Source organism: Pelecanus crispus, chromosome 14, assembly GCF_030463565.1.
Source record: "Pelecanus crispus isolate bPelCri1 chromosome 14, bPelCri1.pri, whole genome shotgun sequence".
In the NCBI taxonomy this organism is placed as follows: domain Eukaryota; kingdom Metazoa; phylum Chordata; class Aves; order Pelecaniformes; family Pelecanidae; genus Pelecanus; species Pelecanus crispus.
The window spans coordinates 7170923-7197263 of NC_134656.1; the positions used below are offsets into that span (position 1 = coordinate 7170923).

General features: G+C 44.5%; 1 protein-coding gene across 4 annotated transcripts; it reads right to left on the bottom strand.

The window, feature by feature from the left end:
* Window positions 1-717: 717 nt before the first annotated feature.
* CASS4 (Cas scaffold protein family member 4) lies at window positions 718-24231 on the bottom strand. 4 transcript variants are annotated; one of them, XM_075721121.1, is made up of 7 exons: window positions 23900-24231; window positions 10804-11232; window positions 7481-7585; window positions 6287-6436; window positions 2810-4144; window positions 1928-1987; window positions 718-1207 (listed from the first exon to the last, which is right to left on the bottom strand). In XM_075721121.1, exons 1-7 carry the CDS (start codon window positions 23933-23935, stop codon window positions 794-796), a joined length of 2529 nt encoding a protein of 842 aa, XP_075577236.1. In that variant the 5' UTR covers window positions 23936-24231; the 3' UTR covers window positions 718-793. The 4 variants fall into 4 exon arrangements, with proteins under 4 accessions (XP_075577236.1, XP_075577238.1, XP_009478745.1 ...); XM_075721123.1 differs by lacking the exon at window positions 23900-24231 and adding an exon at window positions 20525-20550; XM_009480470.2 differs by lacking the exon at window positions 1928-1987.
* Window positions 24232-26341: the final 2110 nt, after the last annotated feature.

The following is a 26341-nucleotide window of genomic DNA, read 5'->3' on the forward strand; positions in this document are numbered from 1 at the left end:
CTGATGGTTTAGTTGTTGCTAAGTGGTGCCTACACCAGTCAAGGACTTTTCAGCTTCCCATGCTCTGCCAGGTGCACAAGAAACTGGGAGGGCGCACGGCCAGGAGCGTCCCCCAAACTGACCAAAGGGCTATTCCATACCATATGATGTCATGGGCAGTATAGAAACTGGGGGGGGTTGGCCGGGGAGCAGCGATCGCTGCTCGGGGACTGTCTGGGTATGGGTCGGCGGGTGGTGAGCAATTGCATTGTGCATCACTTGCTTTGTACATTGTTATTATTATTATCATTATTATATTGTTATTATTACCATTACTATTTTACTTCATTTCATTTATTAAACTGTTCTTATCTCAACCCAGGAGTGTTTCTCACTCTTACTCCTCCGATTCTCTCCCCCATCCCACAGGGCAGGGGGAGTGAGCGAGCGGCTGCGTGGTGCTGAGTTGCTGGCTGGGGCTAAACCACGACACTGACCTATATAGAAATTAAAAAATCAGCCAGATAATAAAATAATTTTGCTCTAATACAGTGCAAACATTCCAGCCCAGCCACTAAGATGATGACGTTTCCAGGCAGGAGCTGAACAATGGGGAAGAAAGTACAGATTTAATTCTACAAATCCTCTTCTGCATCTGCTGTTGTGCGGATCCGCACCAGCACCCAGGGAACTGCCCGGCAGGAGTCTGAGAGGCGACTGAAAGTTGGTGGTCGCTGAGCTGCTTTTGCCCCCCTTGGCTGTCACATGCCAACGGAGCAACAAGGGAGAATTTGTAAAAACAGTGAAGTGTCTTTCATTCCATCATTGCTCTAAACTGCTGTGTGTACTTAGAGAGCTCCTCAGTTTGATCCTGAAGTTCCCTCATGGCATCTGTGTTTGGATATTGTATTGCAGCATTTTTGGTGGCGAGAGCCAGATTCTTCAAGAGGCTGCAAAACCGACTGCTGCTGTGGAGGATGTCGTTCCGAGCATCTCTTTCTTGAGTTTCCTGGCAGAGATAATCCACTAGCTTTTGTCCCACCATAATGATCAATTTGCTGTGGGATATGAAGACTTCGGGCGGCTGGTTGTTGCTCAGACCATTAGTAAATACGCCAATTGCCTTGTGCAGTGCACCAAAACACAGCTTACAGTGTTCTGGGAGAGCGAATTTCTTTGCAGAGTCCTGCTTGCTTTGAACTGGAGTCTTTTTTGCAGATGGCAAAACCTGGAAAAAGGTTAAAAAAATAGACTCAGCTTGGTGGCACACTGATTGTTTCTTTATTTGCTCTACCCTATATTCTTCACGTGTTTTCTCCACTTAGAGGGAGTTTAGTTAATAAGTCTCCAAATTGCCCCAGCCCAGGAGTCTTTTACAATCATTTCTCCTTCCATAGAGTACTGGACTTCAAAGTGGTATTTTCTCCTGATAGCCCTTTCCCTAAACAAATGTCACTGAACATGATTTTAATAATGAAGAGCACACAAACTGCTGTAGCTGAACATCAATCCTTTATACAAACTGGACTTCAAGCTTTCGGACAGTACAAAACATTCAGACTTGATCTTTAATGCTGCTGACTTCATGAGGGTTATGAATGATTAAAACTGTACGATAGCAAGAGAGTCAGTCCTTATACCAGCGCATGACAAGATATTTTGAAATACTAACTCTCACAGCCTTATCCCAAATGATACACAAAGGCAAGAAAATAAATAGTATTACTTCAAACTACAGTGGTTTGTTACATTTGAAGAAAATAAATGTTTTGCATGGGTTTTCAGCAGTAATTCTAAGAACTAGGTCTGGGAAAACGAACTATGAGAAAACAAATAGATCTCTTTGTATAGATATGTGTGTCCAAATGCAATTATTTTGAATTGTAGCAAGCACAGAAATCAGGGACTAGCAGTCCTCATAAGTAATAGTTTTCAAAATCAGAAATACCTTTGGTTTTGAATCTGTACTCTTCTTTGCTACTTCTTTACCTGAAATTATTTTCTGTGCCTGTTACAAATCAAAATGAAAGCAAAGGTGAAATGGTTTACATAAAATATTTAAATGTAAGTGTGTTTTTCTCTTATTTCAGGGGGAAACAACTACTTGCTATGCAGCCTTCATGTTATGGACAACAATGGTACATTTATTAGAAGCAACTGTTTTTTTCCTACTAAAAATTTAGTGTCTGATCCTGCAAGATCTAAGACTGAAACCAACATCAACAAAACAACTTTTCCTAAATTCTGAGGACAAGCCAACATTTCTTTGTGAAACCAAGAGAGTTATATTCTTAGACATTTCAGTAATTCTAAGGAGAATGATTCTAACAAACATCCAAAATTATTCTAATAAATAAATTTGATAATTCACAGCAAGAGTTTAATTTGTTAAATCAAAAATTTCTATGAAAGCATGCTTTCCAATACACCTCATGTTAGAAAGTTAACATCTCTTGTATAGTCATGTCAGAGTCAAGCAAACAAAATGTACTGGCAAGAAGAGAACTACTAGTCAAAAGAGAAGAAACAAATTGCTAACCCCCAGCTAAAAGCTGTCTCGAATTTAAACGGGCAAACTAAAAATCTTTTCTCAGTGCTGGCTGGCTGCCTGGGTAAATTCTCAAATGCCAGTTCTCTTTGTTACTTAAAATTACTGATCATTCTACATGTGCCATCTAGCACTCTAAGAAAATCCTGAATTCACATAAAGTCTGGAAAATAGGAAGCAGTGCAAACTCAATTTGGCACTAGTGCAAAGATAAAATAGTGCTAATAGCTTAATATCTGCAAATGATCAGGAATATGCATAGTAAAATCCAGTTATACTAACCTGTAACTGAACATAATCACAGTCTTCAGTGGCATTTTCTTTTGGTTTCTCAGAAGACACCTGACTTTGATTGGGTTTATCAGGAATATTTCTTTGAAGTGAATCTATTTCTATTCTTCTCGGCACTGTGATTTGTTTTGCCATTTTGTATTCTGGGTTCACTTTTGGTTGCTTCATTTCTTGTTCCTCCTCATTCTTTCTGAAGAGGAGCTTTCCATTGGCAATGATGATGGATACAAACCTCTTGATATCATCTGGAATCGTGCGGGCTACCATAACAAAGCGATCGAGGTCATCTGGGTTGTTCTGAGGTTTCCTGAGGACCAAAGCCTCTAGTGACCAGCTGCAGTTGTTTAGAGCTTCTCTTGTTTCTGTTAAGATTTTGAATGAGTTCATAAGAATTTCTAGCTGTTTTTTAATTCTGGTCTGAAGGTTGTTATCAGTGAGGCAAGAGGCATTTGCCTTTACAACTTGAGCAAAGGCCAAGAATTCTCCGAGTGATACCTTTATGTGATCAACTGCTCTATGGATTTCTTCAATGGTTTTCTCTAGGTGCTCCTGTAATCTCCATTTACTACTCACAAAGATCATTAAACTCGCAACTGAGCTGGATACACTGTGCTGCAATCTAGTCAGTGTCTCTATGGCTACGTCAAGGTCCAGTTTAATTTCTTTGGCAGGCTCTTCTGATGATGACATAGAAGAAGGCTCAGCAGAAGAGTTTGAAGATGTAGAGACCGTGCTGCTTCTGCTGTCCACGCTAGAAGCAGATAATCTGTCTTGTTCTACCTTGGCATCTCTTGAGAGCTGTGGAGGAGCACTGTATGCTTGGTCTCCAGAACTATCACTGGTTTTTTCCATGTCTTTCTTGGACTGCAAAGCTACGGGCAAACCTTTTGGAATATCATAAACGTTCTCTTCAGAGCTCTGATTCTCAGCCTTTGGAGCCAGGAGACTTGGGGGTACATCACAGCTACCATTTTGTGGCAAAAGGAGCACGTCCCGTGAGGATGGAACATCATAGAGATGGATACCTGGAAACGTGAATTTCCGTTGTGCTGGTGGAATATCATATAATTGTGGATTTACAACTTTGGCTTCAGTATTTGTTGTTAGTGCCTTGTACCTGGCTGGTGGTATATCGTACAGCACCTGGTTCTCCAAGGAATGGCCAGGAGGGTTTTGTTTTAATCCCGGTTTTTCAGGTGATACTGGAATATCATAAATCCATTCTGATTTTCGAGGATTTGGCAAGGTATTGTAACGGCCCCAGAACTTTTTCTGAGATTCATTTTCTGAAACATCAGTTTCTCTTTTGGGAGGGACATCATATAACTGCAACAGAGCACACAGGATTTATAAGCAGCATTTTATACAAGAAATTGGAAACAAAACAATTCTCAGAGCATGCAATTGTATGCAACTCCAGTAATGTCAATGGAACTGCACCACAAAAAGGCTAGCCCATAATTTTTATTTTCTTTCTAAAATGCACAAGCGGCACATACAAAGGTTAAAATATTTTGAGCGCAGGGGATTAAATCATACAGCAGTGTCCCCAACCAGTGAAATCTGTGAGCTCTTCCCTGACTCCTTTGGGGTGGGAAACTTTCATAGTTTTCTAAATTGGCTGCAAAAGTGAAATGCCAGTTTATTAGTAGGTAATATCAAACACTCAGTTTTACAGAATGAAGGAGGTAAGATATTACTGGCCTCTGCATAAGAAAACACTTGATTTTCCAGTATCCCCGCCCACATTCATATGCATAGCCTGACAAAAAAATAAATCACCAACAGACACAACTGACCATTCTCAGATAGCTGCAATGAGTTTAAGTTTTCACTTGATACAGGTTTTCTAAGACAGACACAGATCTTGCCCAATGCCTTAAAAACACATGTGTGCACAGCTGAAGTCTATAAGCTGGAAAAGGTGAAGGCAAGACCACTTCTTGTGTAAGAAAATCCAGACTAATACTAATAGGCACTTTGGGACAGGTCATACCTGGATGCCTTACGAGCATGGAGCACAAGCATGAGGGAGTGCAGGGAGCTATAGGAGTGTGCAGCAACAAGAAACAATTGAAGGTACCACTGTGTAATAAAAATTTTAGAAAGAACTGTCCAGGTCAGGCTTCTCCATCTGCAGAAAACGTGCATGAGAAGGGGATCCCAAAGAAGGGTGTTTCAGACCACAGCCAGAATTTTGCAAATTTCCCCTGAACAAAGAATTCTAAGAAAATTTTAGTTTGGAACCAACAGTAAACCATGTCTCTGAAAGAAAATCTGCTCCCAGGCTGTTGCAGCTGGTCGGTATGATTGCTAACAGCCATGGAGACGTCAGGAATGCCAGCGTCAACGAGCAATTGCTCGTATGCCAGCGCCCCAGTGCTGGGTAGCACCAGCCCCGCTGTCACTGCTGAACAGACTCTGTGCAAGACCGGCTTCTCCAGTCGTGGGGCAGCCGTGAACCTACATCACTTCTCTTTAAATCCACAAAACCAGGAAGCCTCAGATTTGCTGTGCTGGGGTGGTCTGCCCCGAGATCCCACACTTCAGCCGTGGGAATGTGTGCTAAAGGAGCCTGTCAGAATTCTCTTGGATCCTAAAACCATTCAGGAAACCCAAAATATGTGGCAAGCAACTAACAGAGAATTTCTGTCGAGGCATTTTCTTTGTTGTGAAGTTTCAGATCCGCACTTTCTTCAGGGATGGTACTTGTCAAACAGTGGGGAAGAGATGGGAAGCCTGACCCCCTCCCCAAGCCACGTGCGCTCCACTCCCAAAAAAGGTGGCAGGAGAGTGCTGCATGGAACGGGGACAGTTAGTTTCTATCTGCCTAAATATTACAAACATACATTCAAGAATGTAGGGTATTGAATTTGCTTTTCACATTGTCATAAAAAGAAGTTAAGAGATCTTGATGCCTGCAGCCTAAAAAGCAAATGCAAATGCAGTAGTAGTCCTGGTAGGTACCCTGACGATCCAGGAGCCAGGTAGGATTTGTCTCTTTGACAGGAAGGACAACTACTACTTCTCCCAAGTAGTTAGCAATAGGACGAGAGGAAAAGGGCTTAAGCTGCGCCAGGGGAGGTTTAGGTTGGAAATTAGGAAAAATTTCTTTACGGAAAGGGTGGTCAAGAATTGGAACAGGCTGCCCAGAGAGGTGGTGGAGTCCCCATCCCTGGAAGTGTTCAAAAAACGGGCAGACGTGGCACTTCGGGACATGGTTTAGTCTAGTCTACCCTTGATTGGCTTAGAGTAGACTTGGTAGTGTAGGTTAATGGTTGGACTGGATGATCTTAAAGGTCTTTTCCAACCTAAACGATTCTATGATTCTATGATTCTATGACAAAGTACTGCACCGAAGATGTGCCGGTCTTATCACCGCGATTGCCTTGAGGGAGGTTCAGTACACGTGCCCAACATCATGGTAATGAGAGATTATTCTCTTGTGTCCCAACAAGTCTTACTTACATTGCCCACTGGTGAGTCTTTCTGGATAACAGCTCCTGCCTTTTCTGGGCTGGTCGGGATGTTGTAAAGCTGCTTCTGCTCTTCCTGGGAACAGTTGGTGAACCTGACCAGCACAGTGCCCTTCTGTGTGGTGGGTGGAGTGGCACCACTCTGGTCAAAGGGAAAAAAAAAACCCAGATTGACTTCAGTCCTTTTTAGAGCCAGCTGAAGACTTTGGTGGAATCAAAGGCTTTCGGGCCATATACTGGGTATCTCCTAGTTTGGACAGCGGGGGTCGAACTCAGCCTGCTGCAGAGCTGCTGGAGCGCCTTCCCGCAGCGCGGCACGGGAGGGCGGCGGGCGCTGGGTGGTGGAGGGCAGCCGCCTCCTACACGCCTGGCTTCGGGTCTGAGCAGGGATCACCCCGCTTATACGAGTGGGTAACACAGAGAAGCTTGTGGGTAACAATGAATTAGAGTGGGCTCAACCCTGCGCTGCCAGGTGCTGCCAGGGAGCGTAAGGTGCGTGGGGAGGCTCCGTGGACGTGCTCCAGTCCCGCACAGACCTTTGCGTGGTATGTGACGGGATGGGGCCCCGCGCCTCTCCCAGCCTGGTGACCTGCACAGGCTGCGGCGAGATGTAGAGGAAATGTGGCAACATTCAGTCTCTCCAGGGAAGCGTGGTACCAAGAGCAAGATCACATAACAGGACGCTTCTGTGGTAGATGCAATCGGTGCGTTGCCCTTACCCCAACTGCGTTATTGTTACATGATCTAATCCCTTGCATTTTGTTGCCCAGGAGGTGGGTGGCATGGGTCACATTTAGTGTCTTTTTGTATGTGCACTAGTGACTCTTCTGTAAACATCTTGAAACCTTCCTGATTGAATGACAGAGACAAAGCACATTTCCTGATGGATAAACCAAGGCAGAGAGGCTGACACTCTGATAATGAGAATTCATTTGTGCCCTGGAACTCAGTAATGGTAAAACTGAAGGTGTTTATTAGAAACGTACCAAATTTAAGACACGTTTCCTCTAAATGTCTAACAAATTCAAAAGAAAACTGCTTTAGGCTTTGAACTTCCCTAAAAACATATGGTTTTCTGCCAAATTTTACAAACAGCAAACAGGGAAACACTAGAATTTGCCTCAAAATCTATTCTGAGGTCCTACAGGGTGCCAGCGGCATGGGGGGGGACCATGGCAGGACTCACCTGCGTGAGCAAGGACTCCCGGCGCTGCGTGGATGGGACATCGTACACTTCACTCCTGATATTCGGGACTGAAGCCCGGCATGCTCTCGGCAGAGTAAACAGGTGCTTCAGGGGGGAAAAAACCAATAGTGAGAAAGCTGCAGTGAGCAGTAAGCTCAGGACATCTCTGAAAACTCAGTTAGTCGAATAGGGCACCGTTAGAGTAATCAGCTTTTCGCTCATGGTGATAAACAGGAACTGACCTTACAAACTGACCTTACAAGCAGGCATGGCATTTTTTCCTCATAATTCTCCTTTGACAGCATTTCTGCTGTATTTCAGATAAGAATTGGCACATACAAATCAAAGACAATCTGCCTTACTAACCAAGGGAGGGAGAAGATTTGGAGACACTCCAGCTGCAGTTATCGCTTAAATCTTTAGACTACCCAAAAGCAGAACCACTGAAAAAAAGAAAGCGGGGGAATTTGTACTTCTCAAGTCTCACAGAGCCATTAGGTCAAGCCATATTTAGTGGGAGTAAGAGCAGCAAAAAGGTACAGGCTGAGATCCATTATTCTGTAGTTATGAAAAATAGAATAATTTGGAGGGGGTAAACATGGTTACCTTGATGTCCTGTCCAGCTCCATAAACGGAGAAGTCTGATACGGGAATTACATTATTTAGGTCAATTACAGACTAATTCTCCTGCTTGCTTAAAACCTCATTTTAAGAGCTATGACCAGATCTGTGGGACAATTAGTTAAGATGCCAAAATATGAATGTTGGGGAAGGACTTTTTTAAAATCAACCTCACAAACATGGCGTTTCGATCATTTAGCACGGGTTTAGCCTGGCTCTCCGCAGCTAGATTATAAATAGAGGATTGTAAACTATAACGCACAGAAACACCGTTGTGTTACAATAAATTATTTAAAATTGGAGGTAGTGTTCTCCATCATGTAAGTGAGGGTTGTAGTGACTAAATTTAGGGGAAATACGGTAGAGGAACAAGACTCCAGCTCTACAACTGCTTGCTTGGTCTTTGTGAAAGCTCTTAGCTCTCATCTGAAGAAAGGCAAGGAGGAGTGAACAGGGCTCCCCTTAGTGCTCTGTGATATGAGCCATCTCGCTGGCAGAGCCAGAAGAGACTTCCCGGAGTAGAAAGGGTAAAAGATAAGTACATGCCCTAGTGACTCCTCTGTAAACACCTTGAAATCTTCCTGATCAAATGACACAGAGACAAAGCACAAATCTTACCCAGTATATAGCAAAAAGGAAACTCCCTGAACATCATATCTTACTCCCACTTTGAGAACAAATTATTTTAAAGTACTTTCAGTCACAGTAAAGCAAGAAGGTGCCCTGTATATTGGGCAACAAATAAAGACGTGACAAGGCTTTTCTATCAGGTGAAAGCACACAGGCTTTGAGGGCTTTTGTTTTGTTTTATTGCTTTCAATCAGCTCCCTCAAAGACTTACAGTGGCTTTACCCAGCTGCTCAGAGGACAGCTGAGTATGCCAGGAACTTTGCCAGTTGTCCCATAGGATGTACACGGGGCGGTCCGGAGCGCTGCGGTTCGTTCTGCACTCGCACGGGCTGTTCACCCCGAGCCTCCCCGCGCATCTGCGTACGGCTTGCGAGCACCGCGGGGCAGTTGGTGGAGTAACAGCTGTGACCTTGTGCAACAGGCAGCCCAGGCAAATCTGAACTTCTAAATAATAAGCGCAGGCTAGGGCTTTTTTGTTTTTTTTTTTTTTTTTGGCTTTTTTTTTTTTTCTTTCTCCGTTAGAGTAAACAAGGCTCAGGTATATGAACTCATGAAATGACAGAGACACAGGAATAGCCAAGGAGCTCTTCTGTTGGGCCATTCATTCAGATAAAGAATAAGATGAAATCTGCAGCCTGATTTGCTGGCACAACATGGAAAATTGGTATCAATCTCGCATTCAATTTGCAAATGCCTTCTTTAGGGTTAGGAATGGGGAGAAATCAGATTACAGCGAGTGCAAAAGGGTCTTTTGTAGCTATTACTTAGTTTGAGCTTGTAATTATGGTGACTGTACACAAAGCCTGAATGTGCAGCTGCAGCGCTGAAAATTAGGTTTCAGGCACCAGAGATGCACCAAGTTTGCTTCCAGCACCCGTTTGCCACACAGAAGGAGCCAGCACCTCGGATTCCACAACTGGCCTTTTGGCACAGTGGGATGAAAGCTGGCCCACTGAGTCCCATAAATCAAATGATGATTAAATCATCCCAAAAGGCTATATAGTTCAGGGCTGAATTTCTTTCCTTTTCCTTTTTCAATGAACATTTCTAACGTGATTTCATACACGGAATAAAGAGCCACCCTGGGCTGAAGAGCTCAGGGGACTGAATAAAAACTTGTGCTTGAACTCCCTCCCCACCTGCTCTATTTACTTCTTATTATAAAAGATTCCCCATTCATTCTATGCTGGAGAAAGCACAAGGTTTTGTGTGTTAAGACACTTGATGTAATGTTTAGTCAAAATGCATTTTCCACTTACACGTTTCATTCGAACGTGCATCGCAAGGAGCAGGGAGAAAGAAGAGGCCAGGCCAGGCAGCTGTAATGGAAGCTGGGTTTGCAACTCCCCTCCGTAACTGGGGGGGCTGGTGGCTGCTCTCATCCCGTACACCCTCAGCAGCAGCAAAAACAGGCTGGGAGAGAAATTGATTCAGATCGCACAGCCAAACCGTGTCGTCCAGCATGGCTACAGTAGGTGCTGCTACTTTGTGCGAGCATAGCGACAGCCCTGAGCAGCAGAAGGCAGAGGCAGCAGCACTCTGAGCTTGCTGAGCCACTGGAAATAGTAGAAACTAGACCAAAGGCAGCAACCACACAGCAAAGGGTGTTTTTTGGTTTGGTTTTTTTTTTTAATTACGAATCATCTTCCTGTGCAGATGGATGCAAAGACCCCACCCGTGCCCAGAGGACTCTGGATGGGTGCATGCTGTAGACCATCAGAGGAAGCTCTGTGTCTTCTTACTTTAACTTTGGGGTAGGTTTGTAAATAATTTCTAGATTCTTCCAAACAAATGGTATATTCTTTACTCCCTGCCCTATTTTACAGCTGCTTTAAACTGTCAAAAGAAGTGAGGGACTACAGAATATAGAGACTCTCATCCGTTGCCCAGAGCAGCATTTCTCACATAATGCTATAAACTGTAGTACAATTGATGGGAGTTTCCCAAACACCCTTTATTTGAATGGCTTTGCCGCAAATTCCACTGAAACGCTCAGGCCAATAGCCTTTATTATTTTCCTGCTCCCAATGATTGCTTTAATAATAACATTTGTTATTTTTACAGGTGCCTACCTGGTTTGTTGAGCTTTGGGTCCTTTCACTGCACAGCTGTGCAGCCAAGGCTGGTACCTGATACGTGCCTCGGGCAGGTAGGGTGGAGACCCTGGCTGGGGACTTAACCCACCCCTCCATCTTCTCGTAGGTGGACGACAACACGGGAGGCTTGGGGACGGAGGGGACCTGGTAGATGTTTTGCTGGCCCGCCGGCGACTCTGCGGCGTCGCTGCGGGTGGCGGGAGGCAGCGGGACAGCCTGCGAGGCGGTGAGGAGCTGGAGGCGGTTAGCGGGGGCCAGGCCCTGCCTGCCGTGGAGGGAGCATTTCCACCAGCCCTCGCTGCCGATGACGTTTTGGTCCAGAACCGTCAGGATGTCTCCTTTGCGGAAGGCCAGCTCATCCGAGCACTCCGCTTTGTTATCATATAGTGCCTTCGCCAAGGTATTCTGGAGAGAGAAAACACATCGGCGTTGTGCTGTTACACCAGCAAAAATCTTAATTAGTTTCTGGTCTGGTGTTTATCTCCACCGTAATTTCAATTTAATTCAAGTCCACCCATTTTCACATTAAACAACATTTCTCAGAGCGTTGGTTTCGGCAAGTCAAACGTTTGCAGCCTGTGTCTGCTATGCTCGGTGCAGTAAAGAAACAGATAATACTGCAAGATGTTTCTTCACCACCTTTTCCCCCCTGAGGCTCTTGAAGAGCACTGCTAACATTCATTACTTAGACTTACTACTTAAAAACACCCCTATATGAAAAATAGGTAGTTTTCCCCACTGGCATTCCGTGAATTTTTTGTCAGAAGCCACAGAGAAAATGCATCACCCATCCAAAAGTAAAACTCATGCCTTCCTACCTGCTACCCAGTTTATCTGAGGACTTCAACTGCACATGAAAAAAGCTAATTATTTCTTCCCTGAAGGAAAAAAAACAACCAAACAACCCACCACAAAACACCCGACCTTGCTTATTTTCCTTTACACTTTTTCTTTCCTCAGAGCCTTATAAGAAAGGCCTCTCAGCAAAGCCAATGCTAAGGGGGTTAACGAGTGCCCGGTGGTAACACCGGTGGCAGAAACACCGCTGAAGCGCAGCGACGGGCTGCGGTACTTGTGAAGACCCAGACCCCAGCTAGCTGCGTCCTTGTCCACCCCAGACTAGAGAGCTGGATCCTGCTGATTCAGAGCATCCCAGGCTAAAGATTCATGAGACACATTAGCTCAGGGAAAAAAATCCAACAGTGCACAGAGTGACACCAAACAAATCGCTCTGCTGGCTGGCAAGTCTTCACAGCACGTTGGTGCATTTGTGAGCTTATGTCCAGGCAAGCACAGCTCAAACAGTGTCTGTGTTTCTCTCCATCACACGGACATCACCTGTAGCTGAATACTTCTGTCTCCAGTATATCTTTCAGCATCTTCATAGAGTGCTCTTACTGTAATTTTATTTTAGACAGGAAGCCAAGGAAGAATAGAGCAAGCGACTTTCCTAAGATCACAGAAAATCTGTGAGACAGCAAATGTTCATATTTCCCAGCTTCTTCACCGCAGGGCAGCCCTACCTGTCTTGGCTGAAGCCTATACATTTCTGGCAGTCATGAGTGTGTAGTTCACCACATTTTATTTTTAGCATATTTGGGGCATTTGCTTACTCATTACAAGATGACAGTTAAAAGAATGAAAAGCAGTAGCAGCAGGTAGCTTTATTCACCTGAGGCATTTGTGCAAAGGGTAGCGAGAGCTGTGGACGTAGTGTTTTTCAGTACAAGATACCATTTGCTTTCAGCTTTAAAATGAGACCGACTGCTTCCTAGTCAGTGGGACACTGGCTGTGTTTCAGCATTAGTTCCTTATCAGAAAGTGCAAGTAATGTCCAAAGAGATAGTACCCAAATAGGAAACGTGATGCCTTGTATTTTTGTCCAGAGCATTTGCTGTAAAGCAACAGCTGGTTTGAAGTTGCAGCAGAAGAAAACCAATTTGTCAGCTCAGCTGATGAAAGTGGCCTGTTGTTAGCAGCACGCATTTCTTCGTCAGGGTGGCCATGAACAATGGCCTTTTTATGATACATGGGCTTGTCCATCAGCAGCTGCCAGAGATGGACAACAGTCCCATTTACCTTATGTCGTAGCCTGGTTAAAATAGTCTTCTTGCCTTGAACATGGGAGCCCACTTTCTATTTGGACAATGCCAAATGCTCTGAACCACCTGTGTTGAAGCCAGGCCTTCAGGAATCCCACCACAGAGTGCAGCCTGGGGTGGGTTTGGACTTCACACAATGTTGTTGTAATTGTAAAAAAAAAAAAAAAAGGAAAACTGCCAACTTTTCCTATTATTCATCAGCCACACTTCTGGATCTGGGTTAACATTTGATCCCTTCTTGCTGGGCACTGTACAGACATGCTGAAAGACAGACCCTCTTCTTCAGGCCTGAAGAGGATGGGCAGAGGGACACTCTCCCCCTTTTGCAAACAGGCAACTGAAATGTGAAGGGCCTTATCCAAGCGCACACAGGAAATCCGTGGCAGAGGCCGGAAGCCTGAACTCAGGAACTGAGCCCCTGTCTAGTGCATTAGACAGCAAGACCATCCTTCCTAGTTGCACCAACACAAATAAGAGGAAAATTTGGTTCACACTACGGTTTTAAAAGGCATCTAAATGTTGACATTTCCCCAGCTAATTCTTTCCTGTGGAAACAGCATACTAAACACATCATTGGGCCTAATTAATTAATCAATGTACGAAACTATGCAAGTCTACTTTCAAATCTCATTTGTTTTAGGGTAAATATGCTGATTTTCACTAGGCCAGGGTTTGGCCTGTACACGTCGGTGAGAATTTCTGCAAATAATTACTGTAGACTGCAACCTAAGTTATGCAGAGCGAGGAGGTACTCTTCCCATCAGTGATACTTCAGCAGCAATAAAACGTGACTGCAGCAGGCATTAGCAGGAGAAATAATTCCAGCTATTGTCTCATCTCTTTCCCTAGACATTGCTAGGTCTGCTTTGCTGCAAAACGAGTGAAGCGAGAGAACAGCCAGGTCAGTGAAAGCAACAAGGAGGTCTAAGCTCCATTTCAGCAGCAAAGGTATTCCACAGAAAGGTTGTCAAAACTCAACTGACCAACATTTCATTTGACAAAGTCAGATGAATATATATGGTGCCCCAAATATCTATTCAGGGGCACTGCCTCTGAATGAAAAGTTAGATTTTAAACTCATACCATGAAAGTCACAAACCTTTTCAACAGAGGGGTCTCTTCACTTGAAGCGCAGCACACATTCCTTTGGTTTTGCCAATAAAGCTGTGCAAACATCCAAGGGAGAGGAGCCCACAGCGAGATACCGATTCAAAGCAGAACACAGTGGGTCAGGTTTTGAAAGGTGGTCTCTGATTTGCGGAGCTCAAATTAGGGCACGTGGGCTCACATCTGTAGGCAACACGAATACCCAGGAACCTTTGAAAGCATCTCAATTGCAAGCCAAGCAGGGGATTCCAAAAAAATTGTAGGACACCTTGGAAAACCTGACCTAGCTAGAACAACAAATCCATTTATAGATCATCTCGTATTCCATCTGTAGGGTGGAACCAAAATATTTAAGACCTTAAATAGAGAAGTGATGGAGACAGGCCCCAGTCTCCAGACTACAGAACTTGAAGAACTGGAACATTCTCAGACCTCTGCAGGTCAGCGGAGGTCTCAAACAGCAGCGGGAAAAAAGGAGAAGGGAGGAAGCAAAGGTTCTTCCACCTAAGGCAGTGCTAAATTAAATTTCAAGTTTCAGGACACATGGTCATACTATAGAGTCAGAGCATGAATCTTTTCCATCCACTCTCAGTACTGCATAAGTGCACAGCAACATCATTCAATTTTTCATTATTTTCTTTCAGGACTACCAGCCCGTCACTGGTGTAATAGGCCAGCCACTGCTAGACATACGATTCCAGGTGACAGTGAAAGGCACTAGTGATTGAACTGCCTTGCAGCCCTTGGTGACATTTTTCAGTGCATTTTAAAAAGTGTAGAGAAACTTCAGGAGGTATTTTAATGAAGATTTCTTATCCTTTTGACTTGGAACTAGTCTCTGAAGGAATTTATGAAAGGTAGAAACACCAGTTGCTAATATATTCTGTGTTACATGTAATGAGCAAGCTACAGGAAGGTCACAGGCAAAACTCTTTCAAAAGACAGCCTTTTGTTGCAATACAATATGAGGATGCAAAAAAACAAACCAAAACAACCCCAAAAAACCCCTGAAACTAAGAAACCAAACCACAACAAACTGAACCACTAAGACAAAATAAAAATTCCCCGCCATCATCTTCCCTGAACAGACTCTTCTGTGTATTTTCAGTGCCCACAGCCTGGCAGAAAGTTGCAGCAGTACATTGAAAAACCAATACAAGCAGCACCACGCCACTGAAGTAACTTCATTTCTGCTGAATTCTAATCTCCCTAAAAACACAGACAAGGAACATTTTCATAAGGTGTAAAAACAACAGGTCAGATGGGTCTGCCTTTATATATTGCTCCATGTTCTCCTTTGCTCCTCTATTTCATAGAATCATAGAATCGTTTAGGTTGGCAAAGACCTTTAAGATCATCCAGTCCAACTGTTAGCCCACACTACTAAGTCCACACTAAACCAATCAAGGGTAGACTAGGCTAAACCATGTCCCAGAGTGCCACATCTACCCGTTTTTTGAACACTTCCAGGGATGGGGACTCCACCACCTCTCTGGGCAGCCTGTTCCCATGCTTGACCACCCTTTCCATAAAGAAATTTTTCCTAATTTCCAATCTAAACCTCCCCTGGCGCAGCTTGAGCCCATTTCCTCTCGTCCTATCGCTAACTACATGGGAGAAGAGCCCAGCACCCACCTCACTACACCCTCCTTTCAGGTAGTTGTAGAGAGCGATAAGGTCTCTACAGGACTATTTACAGGACTATTAAGCCCCCTTTTTTCCTTGTTTCCTTTGCAAGCATTCTGGTCGCTCAGCCAGCCTCTCAGGATCTGATCACACCAGGGCTGGTGCAGAAGAGACCTGTGAAGCATTTCTTTTATGTAGTGTTATTGCCAAAAGAATGTAGGCAATACTGTTCATATAAGCTCCATTAGTTTTTAAGGAGTCCCAGCTGTGGATTCAACAAATATAGAATCATAGAATTGTTTAGGTTGGAAAAGACCTTTAAGATCACCAAGTCCAACCATTAAGCTAACACTACCAAGTCCACCACTAAACCAATTACAGGTAGAGTAATAATTAATTTCATGTTTCCTGGCTTGATGGCTGGATTATGTTTTAATGAAATACTAGCCGAGGATGCTGAAACAGATGTTGAAGATCAGTCTAATACTGCTAAAACAAACTGTAACAAACCCACAGCAATGCCTAGCATCACAGGTGCTGATGTGTTTAGCTGTTTTACAGGATATACTTAAAAGTAAGCACTGAACTAGCTGGCTTCGGTACTGGAAAGCGCTGTAGTCCTGGCAGCGAAGAGCTTGCCATAGCTTAGCTGATTTTCTAGTGGAGTTTGAGGTGGTAGTGAATTCTACGGCGCTAGAACAAACCTGCTGAAGCCACTAAGCTGGGTTAGTTATGAGAGCTAGATTGGTTATGTCCACGTTCCACTGAGATTAAACCCCTAGCAATACTCCCACGAGGAGGGTATGGCACTGAGTAAACCAAAGCACTGCGAGGCTGGGTAAGGAACCGCCACTCTCCTGTCTGCGCCCTGTCCCTTACCAGCATCCAGCCCACAGCCAGCTCTGCGGCGCAGCGTCCCGTGGGCTCCGTCTGCTCGTGTTAAGAAATAGAGTGAGTTATTGAGAAGCCACTGGATGCCAAAGCTGTTTCAATTTGCTTTCCAAAGAAATATCTGGGTTTCTTTTTTTTTTTGACGCTCTTTTAAGAGAACTCATCCCAGCCAATTGATTTGTGATCCCAGTAACAGTAGGAGCAATTTTACAGAGAAAAGTTACAGGAGGTTTATGGCAGGTGAGCGCTTGATCCGACAGCACAGATAGCCAAGGTCTACCAAGTCTACCTCCAGTTCTGCAGAGTGAGGTTCTTTGTAGTACAGGCTCTGGCTCATCTAATGTGGGACCATTTGTCAGAAATCAGGCCCTATCTACACTTTCAGCGGCCTAGGACAGATGTAAAGAATCACTGTGGCAGCCCCTTTCTATCATGTAAGCAGAAGCATCTCTGACCTGCCATTAACCATAAACAAATACCGCATTCCCAGGATCGCAGAGACCTTACAGGATGCTTAGCTAGGAGGAAGCTGTGCTTTGGGGCCAATGGCATCTGCATTTTTCCTTTATTACCAGAGGAGCGGAAGCTGTCTGTCTAACGCTATCATCCACAAAATGCCATCTAGGGCCAGCTGTGTATAGTTCTTCATTATTTTATGTGATCTCGTTAATGCGACCTTACAATAACCGACATGTAATAAGTACTAAAGCAACACGGATGAGATCAAAGTGGTTTTCCTTCTTTGACATTTGTTGCTCCTTCCCTGTCAGCAGCCCTGAAAAAAAATCTCCCAAGACAAAGAGCATCTTAAAAGCCAGTTCATCGCCCCACGAGAAAGCACCTCGGCAGGCAGTGCTGTTACTCTTCTCTCACTGAGCAGATTTTGACAAGACCATTACAGAGCACAGACCTAGGAACTGGAGGCTGCACCCTCTGCAACTTCTTCCCGAGACACTGTTCTCCCTCCTAGAGTCCGTGACCTCGTTAGAGCAATCCAAATTAGTCACAGATATTGAGCCAGCCATACTGAATGGATTTGCAGTATAAGACCTCCGGTAACACAGGTTCAGTTAACTTAGGTGTGAAGAAAAGTTCTTGTGTAGCTGGATGCGTGTCTCCTTTTACTGGATAATAGATCAGATGTTAAGATAGTAATTCTCCCTACAAATCTGAATTTTTACGTCTTTATTGTTTGTGTATCCTTATCCAGCAACGCTCCCACTACAAAACCTAACAGCCCTTGGGAGTCTTCAGAATGAAAGCTGTTAACTCATGTTTATTAATGAAGAAAGGGAAAATTTTAATTAAGGGTCAGTAAAGCTGATAGTTGTACAATTCTATAATATGAAATTCTACAACCTCAAAATGGGAGTACTCACATAGACTGACATCTGTGCTCAATGTACACAATAAATGTCTGTGCCAAGGCAAAAAAAACCCCACTATCACTAGGATTTCCTGATCCCTTTCCTATCCCAGTCTCTATCCTCAGCCTACAGTACAATCAACAAGAAAAAAAACCCACCCTCATAAAATATATGCAAATATTGCTAGAAAAGTCCTTCACAATTATCCAATAATAATTCGAGCATCTTCCCTGCAAGTCTGCCAAAATAATTGCTGTACGCCTCCCTTCCCACTCAGTTTGTATTTGGAAACTCCACGTCAGTAGTAAGTACTATTTCATGTGATATATAGTTACTGCAGTACTTTGCAGCATTTCAAATGAAAAAAAATACCAACCAAAAAAAATTTCATCTTTTGTCTTAAATTTACTTCTTAAAAAACCCTGTTGAAATAATCTAAAAAAAGACAGCTTTGATCACAGGAGTGTCTTTTGTGGATGAAGATAACTATTTTTCAGCTGCATTTTGCACCAAAAAAAAAAAAAAAATCTGTAAGCACTTCTGCAGAAAAATGGGACTTAAAATATTTGAGGAGAAGGAAAAGATACAACTAAAGGCAGCAGATTGTGTTTGCTGAACAGTTATGTTCATGCATCAGTGACACCCTCTGACATGTTTACAGAACTGTTTCCAGTTAATCTCTTCACCTCCGAACAAAGCTGAAGAAATAAACATTCTGAATGGTCAAATCAGTTCTTGATAAAATAAAGAGCAACCAGTTTTTAAACTTCAGGCAGAACCACTTGGACAGAAATTGTGCAGCTTCACATGAGTCAGTGATGTAGGGGTGGGAATTACAAGCTGGTTCTGTAAATTTTCCTCCAAACTCTCTTTTTTCCACAAGCGTAGTTAATCACATTCTAGCTGTGTTAAAACCAACAGAAGCCCCCACTGTTTTCAGTGTGATCAGGATTTCATTCCCATTCACAGCATTTTCACGTGTGGTCTCATGCCCAAGTTAAAGGAAAAATAAACTGCCATTTCCTGATATTTAAAAAAATGAATATGTATGCATTTCTGGGTTTTGATTCCTCCTACTATCCAAAGGTTTTTTTGCATATGCACTAAATTCATTAACTTTTTTGGCTTTTCTAAACCTTTTAGTATCTTCACTGTATTTCACTACAACATTTGTTCCCAAACATGGATTTAAAGATAAAGTTCTGATGAGCACAGGCTTTCTCCTTCTGCCTCCTACGCGACACACGCTTCACAGAGACCCGCTAGAGCGGGGTCCTTGCTCTCCTTCCTCTGCCTGTCCAGGGAACGGGCGAGAAATTCCTAGCACAGGCTGTTGGGAGCACATTGCAAATTTTTCATTTGCAGCGACTGCTGTATATTCTTCCTCCTGGGTGCACAAGCGTGACAGGACGCCGTCCCTGCGTCCCACCTGACGTGCGGCGGGGCTCCCGCGGGCTCCCCGGAGGTGGCAGGAGGCTGGGTGCTCTCCGATCGATAACGCAGCAGCAGCAGCACCCCAACTCCCAGAGGCTGCTGCTTCCTCCAGCTCCCTCGTTGCAGTCATCGGCGCCAAACCGTTAATGCTTTTTTTAAGACTACCTTCTTGGACAAAGCGTCATTTATCTGAAATTTTACTATTTCTCTGGAAAAGCGGCGGATGGTGTTTCTCCCGCCCTAATCACTAGCGCGCATCACCGCTGCCGTGCGGCAGCTGCACCTCGCCCCTTCCCCTGCCATTAGCGGGGGGCACGCGGTGACAGCGCAGACCCGGCCCCGGGTCCCAGCTGCCAGAGATCAGCTGTAACGCCAGGCTGAAAGGTTCACTTAGTTTCACAGCCAAAGAAATTGCGCTCAGCACGAAGCAAGCTAATGCGAGGTGTCTGCACGCATGCTGTGCTGGAAGTCTGGGCAAAAACATTATCCTACAACTGTGAAAGGGATTTGATGCATCCACTTATTCCCCCCTCCTCCCAGAGCAGAGCAGTATTTCCTAAAAATTAACACTACCACTTTCCTCTTTTGAGCTTTGGTTCTCCCTGCAAAGGCCACTGCAGGACGTGGTCAGTTGTTGCTCTGGAGTGCACAGACTTTCCCAGGCTCACCCAACTCATACTGAGATTACACGACATTTCTTCATCAAAAGTGACTCAAGTTGTCAAAACATTTCCATTACCTGTTTTCTAGTAACTGGCGTAAAAAATATCATCTCTCTTGAGATGATGCATAACTCAAGCGTTCATCATTTAAGCTCATTATTTCCAAGAAAATATGGAAAGCAAGGGGTATCCTAATGGGCAGCCGGGGTCATTCATGGTAACTTTTTTAAATAAGGCATATTGCTGCCTCATATGCATGGTACAAAACCTCGCCCTTCTTAACCATACTGTTGTTCTTGAGAAGGCATTTTTTTCAGCTTAACTTTGGGTTGTATTTTAAAAATTAAGGCCACGTGCTCCGTTAGTAACGTGCAAACAAGATCAACAGCGTGCTTTGGAAAGCAACCCTGACAGATGCAGATTTTACGCTACATACGCTTCCGCTACAAATGAAATAAGCCAAGCCATTAAATTAACTGCAACGGACGTAAAATAACCCAGTACTTACATTGACCTTCATTTTGTTGTCTCCTATTTCCCTGTTACTCCATCGCCTAAGGATGAGGACGTGCTCTCCCCCAGCCCTTCCTCTCCAAGCCCGGTCCAGCAAATGCCCGGCCTCCCTCCACCTCCTGCTGCCTTTGCTGGGCGCCCCAGCTATTGGGAACGAAGGGAGCTAATTACGTAGCAAAATTATCTCCAGGGCGCAACTGGCCTGCAGCTGCTGACGCTGCCGAGGGCCGGGCGCAGGGCGCACGGATGCCCCTCCTGCAGGGACCCCCGGGGAAACGCCTCTCCTGCCTTGCAGCTGCGTCTTCACGGGAAGCTCAGGGCAGCGGGGATGAACCAGAAGGCCAGGATCGGATTTTAAAGCGTTTCTGCAGCATCGTTTTTTACTCCTGGCTCTTTGGACTTACAAGTGGTTTGATATACCCTGAAATTTTCACGTTCAGGTCTCTAGAAAACTGAACGGATCTCCTCTGTGGTTATGGAAATCACTGCAAAATAATCACGCTCTTCAGAGGCAGAAAACCTGAGGAGGAAAGCTAAACATTAACTATAGTGGAAGGATTTTGTTTCTTTGATTATTTTAAAAAGATCTTTATTAATTATTAAATAATAGTGTTATTTAACGTTACCCATAGTTGCCATTTGCTCAGCAGCAGCTCTGCCCAGGTGATGCCTACGCAAATGCAAAGGTTTTACGGCTTTGTACTTGTGAATATCTTGGAGTTTGCAAACTTTTACTGGTTTTGCCTTTGATCACGCTGCCCTTTCTCTGGCAAGTCTTTTCCTTCCTCTTTCCATGGTAGCTTAAAGATTAAATTAGACACTCCCAACCCACAGTCATGTAACTAGAAAAGCAATGCATCTTGACTAGAAAATGCTGAATTGAAAATGCTTTCTCAACAAAATCTATACTTCTGGGCTTGGGCTAGGAGCAGGCAAACATTGTCCAAATGGGAAAGAATTCCTGGCACAAAGCAGCTCATTGAATGCCTTTGGGGGTTTTCCTTTTTTTTTTTTTTTTTAATATTACAACCAGCAGTTTTACTAGTTTGAACACTCCATTTCCCACAGAAGATAAGGAACAGCTGTTCATTTACTACCCTGGAATTTCTCAGGTGCTACCAGCATTTGAAATGATCCGGATATTTCTGTAACAAGCAAGCAAGAAAGCCACAGCTTGTGGCCACGAGCCTACTTCCAAACGCAACTGGATGTTGTCTGGAATTAGTCCCAGACAGGACCCCTGCCATGCCGGGGCAGGGACCCCCTCCGCAGCCCGTGGGTGACCCCCACTGGGGCAGGGACCCCCAGGGGACTGGGGCTGGGGGTGTCCTGCAGCGGGGCGGGGACGGAGGCACGGAGGAGCGGGGAAAAGGGGGCCGTGGTCACGGGGCGGCAGCAGCCGGAGCCATTTTCCCCCACCCCACCTGCTGTGCCGTCACCTCCGTGAGGGAACGGGGGCCGAGTGTACCCCGCAGAAAGCCAGGGCAAGCTGAGGCTAAGGGGCGGGAAGGTCTTTGCTTGAGTGCTTGCTTAATTGTTCATGGTTTATTCTTTCTCAACCACCGGAATCAACGCTTAGAAGTTTGCGTTAACTGGCAATAAATTACATGAGGTGAAAATCCCTGGGTTGAGACCGTTTTGTCCATGACAGAACTCAAATTTTACCTCTAAGGTTTCCCCAGGAAAGCCGGGCCAGTCCACCTCCGCCTGTCTGCATCACGGGAATAGCCCCGGATTTACTGTCTGAGGCCCAGGAAAACGGAGGCTTCATCATTCTCTCCAGTATTTCCTCTTGGCTATTTAAGTAGCTCAGTATGTTAGCTCTGGCAAATCCTATTTTGAAACACATATGTGCTCCCGGGCGTTTGAGGTGGAGACTGGGGGGGCGAGAGCAGGCACCCCAGAGCCACGGCGCTGCGCACGGGAGCGATTGCCCAAGCGCAGCCGGTCATGCTGACTGCGTTTAAATTGCACCGAGTTGCAACGTTTCGGGCGCAGGCTATGTCACAGGTGCGTATGCAGCAAGAAAGAAGTGACATCATTTCTCTGGCTGCGCTCGTATACTGAATTCATTTGCAGAAATGGTTTTCCTTGCGGAAGTGGAATAGTTGGGGGGAATAGTTGGGGCACAGCGATAATTGCAAAGCATTACCTGTCCCGGTAAAGCCACTGATGGCTGGCACGTGGTGCTTCAAGGTGTCCAGATAGTAGAAAAAACACATCCTCAGTGTTTTTGTATTAAGTATAATATTCAAATGTTATACTAAACAGAACTGCTAGGGTAGTAGGAACCTTATAAACAGTTCATAAATTATATAGCAGAAATAAATTTGACTTTCAGTTGTTACTCAGCTGAATTTGACTGGGTGTGCTATGGGTGTGTCTAAAGATCTCACAGGAGAACAGGCAATCAGCTTGCTACCACTACATTTGTTTAGCCACTGGCAACCCATTTAAGAAAACTGAAAATACCACTCCTAGAAATAAAAACTCTCCTCTCTGTGTAGAAATTAAAAATGTCCTGCATCAATTTCTGATGACTTAAAGTGAAAAATAGTCCTCTTATCTTTACATGCCTTAATGGAAAATTTTGAGTGCAGAAGAATGACTCATCGAGCTGGTACTGAGCTTTTTTCCCCCGCTGTATTTTGTATCAAATTTCCAGGAGCCAGTTTATTTACAGTACACACTGAGATCATAGTCAGGATGAAAATAATAATTCCATTACGCTGTTTATTAGACTTGCAGACAGTAGGGCAATCAAGGCACTGACTTTGAATCAAGACTTCAGCATTCGCTAACCCTTATAGCTGCAGCAGGTTGCTTTATCTATGTAAAATTATACTAGATGCAATATGAATACACAAATAAATATAAAAAAACTTATAAACTAGTTCCAGTCTTTCAAAAGAAACAAATACAGTACTTCAAAATTTCTCCTGTTTTGCATGTAATGTAGGGGAATTCTCTATCGTGCACCAGGTCACCTGGACCGTCACTGAAAGTCTCTGCCAATGTAACCGTGTCTCAAATGTTACTACAGGATAGCAGCAAGCCAGCTCACACCTTCAAGTTATATTTATTATTTCACAAATGTGTTTATTCACACATATTTGCTCTTTGGCAATCCTACTTTATTCACAGTCCTCCCCAAGAAAACATTTCTTCCAGTTAATGATTTCGTCACAACAAAAAGCGCAGGGAGACGTTAGGTACATGGGCATCGTGAGGAGCCCTCCGTCCACCTCGAGGTGAGAATACCAAACATTTCCGACATCACCAAGCACCATGCTGAATTCAAACAGCAAACCCTACTCTAGGATCCTTTTTTCGTAATTGTTTATTGCTGTACCCAAAACAACAGACTTACCTTTGCAGTTCTGTTGATTCTGATGTTTTTATCCATTGTCGTCACTCACCAGCAGCGTCACGTTGAGCAATAGCGAATTATGGCAGGATGAAGAGAATTCAGCTTTGCACAATCACCATGGGTGAGGAACTACGTCGCAAGAAAGCACATCTGACAGCTCTACCCCTAAAAGCATTTAGGAATTTGTAGAAAAGATTCTCATGAAAGATAATTTCTGTGACAACACAGAATGCGAAACAGAAGAAAGCTGTTAGTGTCTAAAAGCGAGAGAAAAAAGTCTGTCTGCAAGTGGAATTTTCCTTGATCTGTCACCAACTTGTCGCAATTAACCAGTCAGAAGTCTCACCCTGTTTCGCTACATGTTCCTGTATTTCCTCTTTCAGAACTGTAACGAACACAAGAATGCTACGTTCCACAAGGGGCTGCACAACGCTCCATAGAAATGACTGCCACAATCATATCCATTTGGGATTTCGAAGCCAACATTTTTCATGCCTTTCAAAGTTGTCTCTACTTTGAAGGCACCGGTAACAATTTTTTTGTTACAAAGGGGCTTTGCGAAGACCTTACGTGTTACCATCCGTACCTGGGGGGTGAATGCCCTGTGGAAGCCTCCTCCTGGCTGCACCAAGGCTTGAACAGGAACACAAGGAAATCCACGGGCTTCGGCTCCTGTCCTGCAGCATCCCACTCAGCGAGTAGCGCAGTTGTGCTGCAGCACGTTTGAAGGGTCCCTTGCAGCCACACAGAGAACTTCCTAACCTGAACCACAATTATCTTAACTACTTTTCCTTTATTGCACTTCAGTTTTTCCTGGGATTCAGTCTCACAGGGCAGCCCTGCTGGAAGGATGGCCTCTGTGTCCAGGAAATGAGAAATACTGATCCCGGACCGGTCCCCCCTCTGAAGTAGAACGTTTGAAATCTGTTTCAATGGGTGGCAAGCAAGCCTAATTCCAGAAGCGGCCTTTTAGGACTTTCCCTAGGGCCGTGACAGTTACTGGCTGCCAAGTCAGCGTGCCAAGGAGTGCTGAACGCCGAAAGATACAAAACCATAATCATGGTTTCTCTCCGAAGTTGTTTTGCTTTCACGTTGGCACGGCTCATTGGCCTAATGCGTTAGCATTAACCTTGCCACGTTTCCACGCTAGCTTCTTCCGAGGAGAGGCAAGAACAGGTTACATGCCAGATGGACACAGCGGACCTTCGAACAGGTGAAGGAGACTTTCTTGAGGCGGTGGTAAATCCCGAGTTTGCCTGTGCTTCTCTTGAGCGGAGCAGCTCGCTGGGATGGAGCTACCAAGAGGTGCAGACTGCGAAACTCGTGCAGGGCAAGCGGCCGCACTGAGGTTCTGATCGATCAAATACAGCTTCTAGGTGTGAAGCCTGACTCCAGCAGCAAGCACCATCACGTGAAGAAATGTTTACTTAGATGCTTCCAGACTTGCACAGTGAAAAGGTGTATTCCCCTTCAACCAAATGCAGATCTAACAACTACGTGTGTACGCAACCTTGTCCTTTGAGACGCAGCTACGGCTCTTCGCTTCCACGTGTGCTTGTTCCGAACACTGCGCAGCAGCCTCGCCCCCTCATTCTCGTCCCCAATCAACCACCTTCAACTACCAGAGTGCCGCTGGGATGTGGTAGTACTCAACTACTTCGCTCCCAGGCTGCATTATCTACCTAAATAGGATGAGTTAAGTTTCTTCCAGCTCTTATTTCTCAAACGGAAACCCCCCAAACTTCCGGCCTCAAGCAAGATGATGTATCAATATGAAAAGAAAGAGGTGCTAACGTCAGGATGTTTTTGTGTTAACAGAATAAAACTCCTATTTCTATGCTGCAGTTGAAAGACCACAGAATTAAGGAAGCTTGAGGTGAAAACCTGCTGCTACCTTACCAACCACAGCAGTGGTTTAATACATAAAACACCAAGAGAGTGTTTTAAAAATAGAACAGCCCAAACACCAGTAGCAGATGTGTTAAAGAAGCTGTCCATAAGTAACAGAACTGAAACAAATGTGGCACTCCAAAAAAATCTGCAACTGCTATCAATTTAGCAGGCTGGCTGCAATAGCAGAGGGCTGCTGTCGCCGCGCGAGTAGAGCATGCGTTAGTAACGGTGTCAGGACTTCCCTTTTCCCTCCCACCAAGCTCTGGTTCTCCTTGTTGCTCCAACAAAAAAGCCACCAGAACTGCTATCTATCTCATGCCTCTCATGTTTCTAAAATTTTACAAACCTGAAGGGAGGCAGAGGAGGAGCGAAGAGGATTGCTAAGCCCAAGAAATATTTTGCGCAGCAGTAACTTTTAAGAGGAAAATTAAATTCCATTCTCTACCTGTTTTAAAAAACCACCCCTCATTCTATACTGTAAGTGTATAGTTATGTCTCATTCAGATGTAACACAACAAATTGATCAAGCTTTAGCATGTCGCCAAAGAC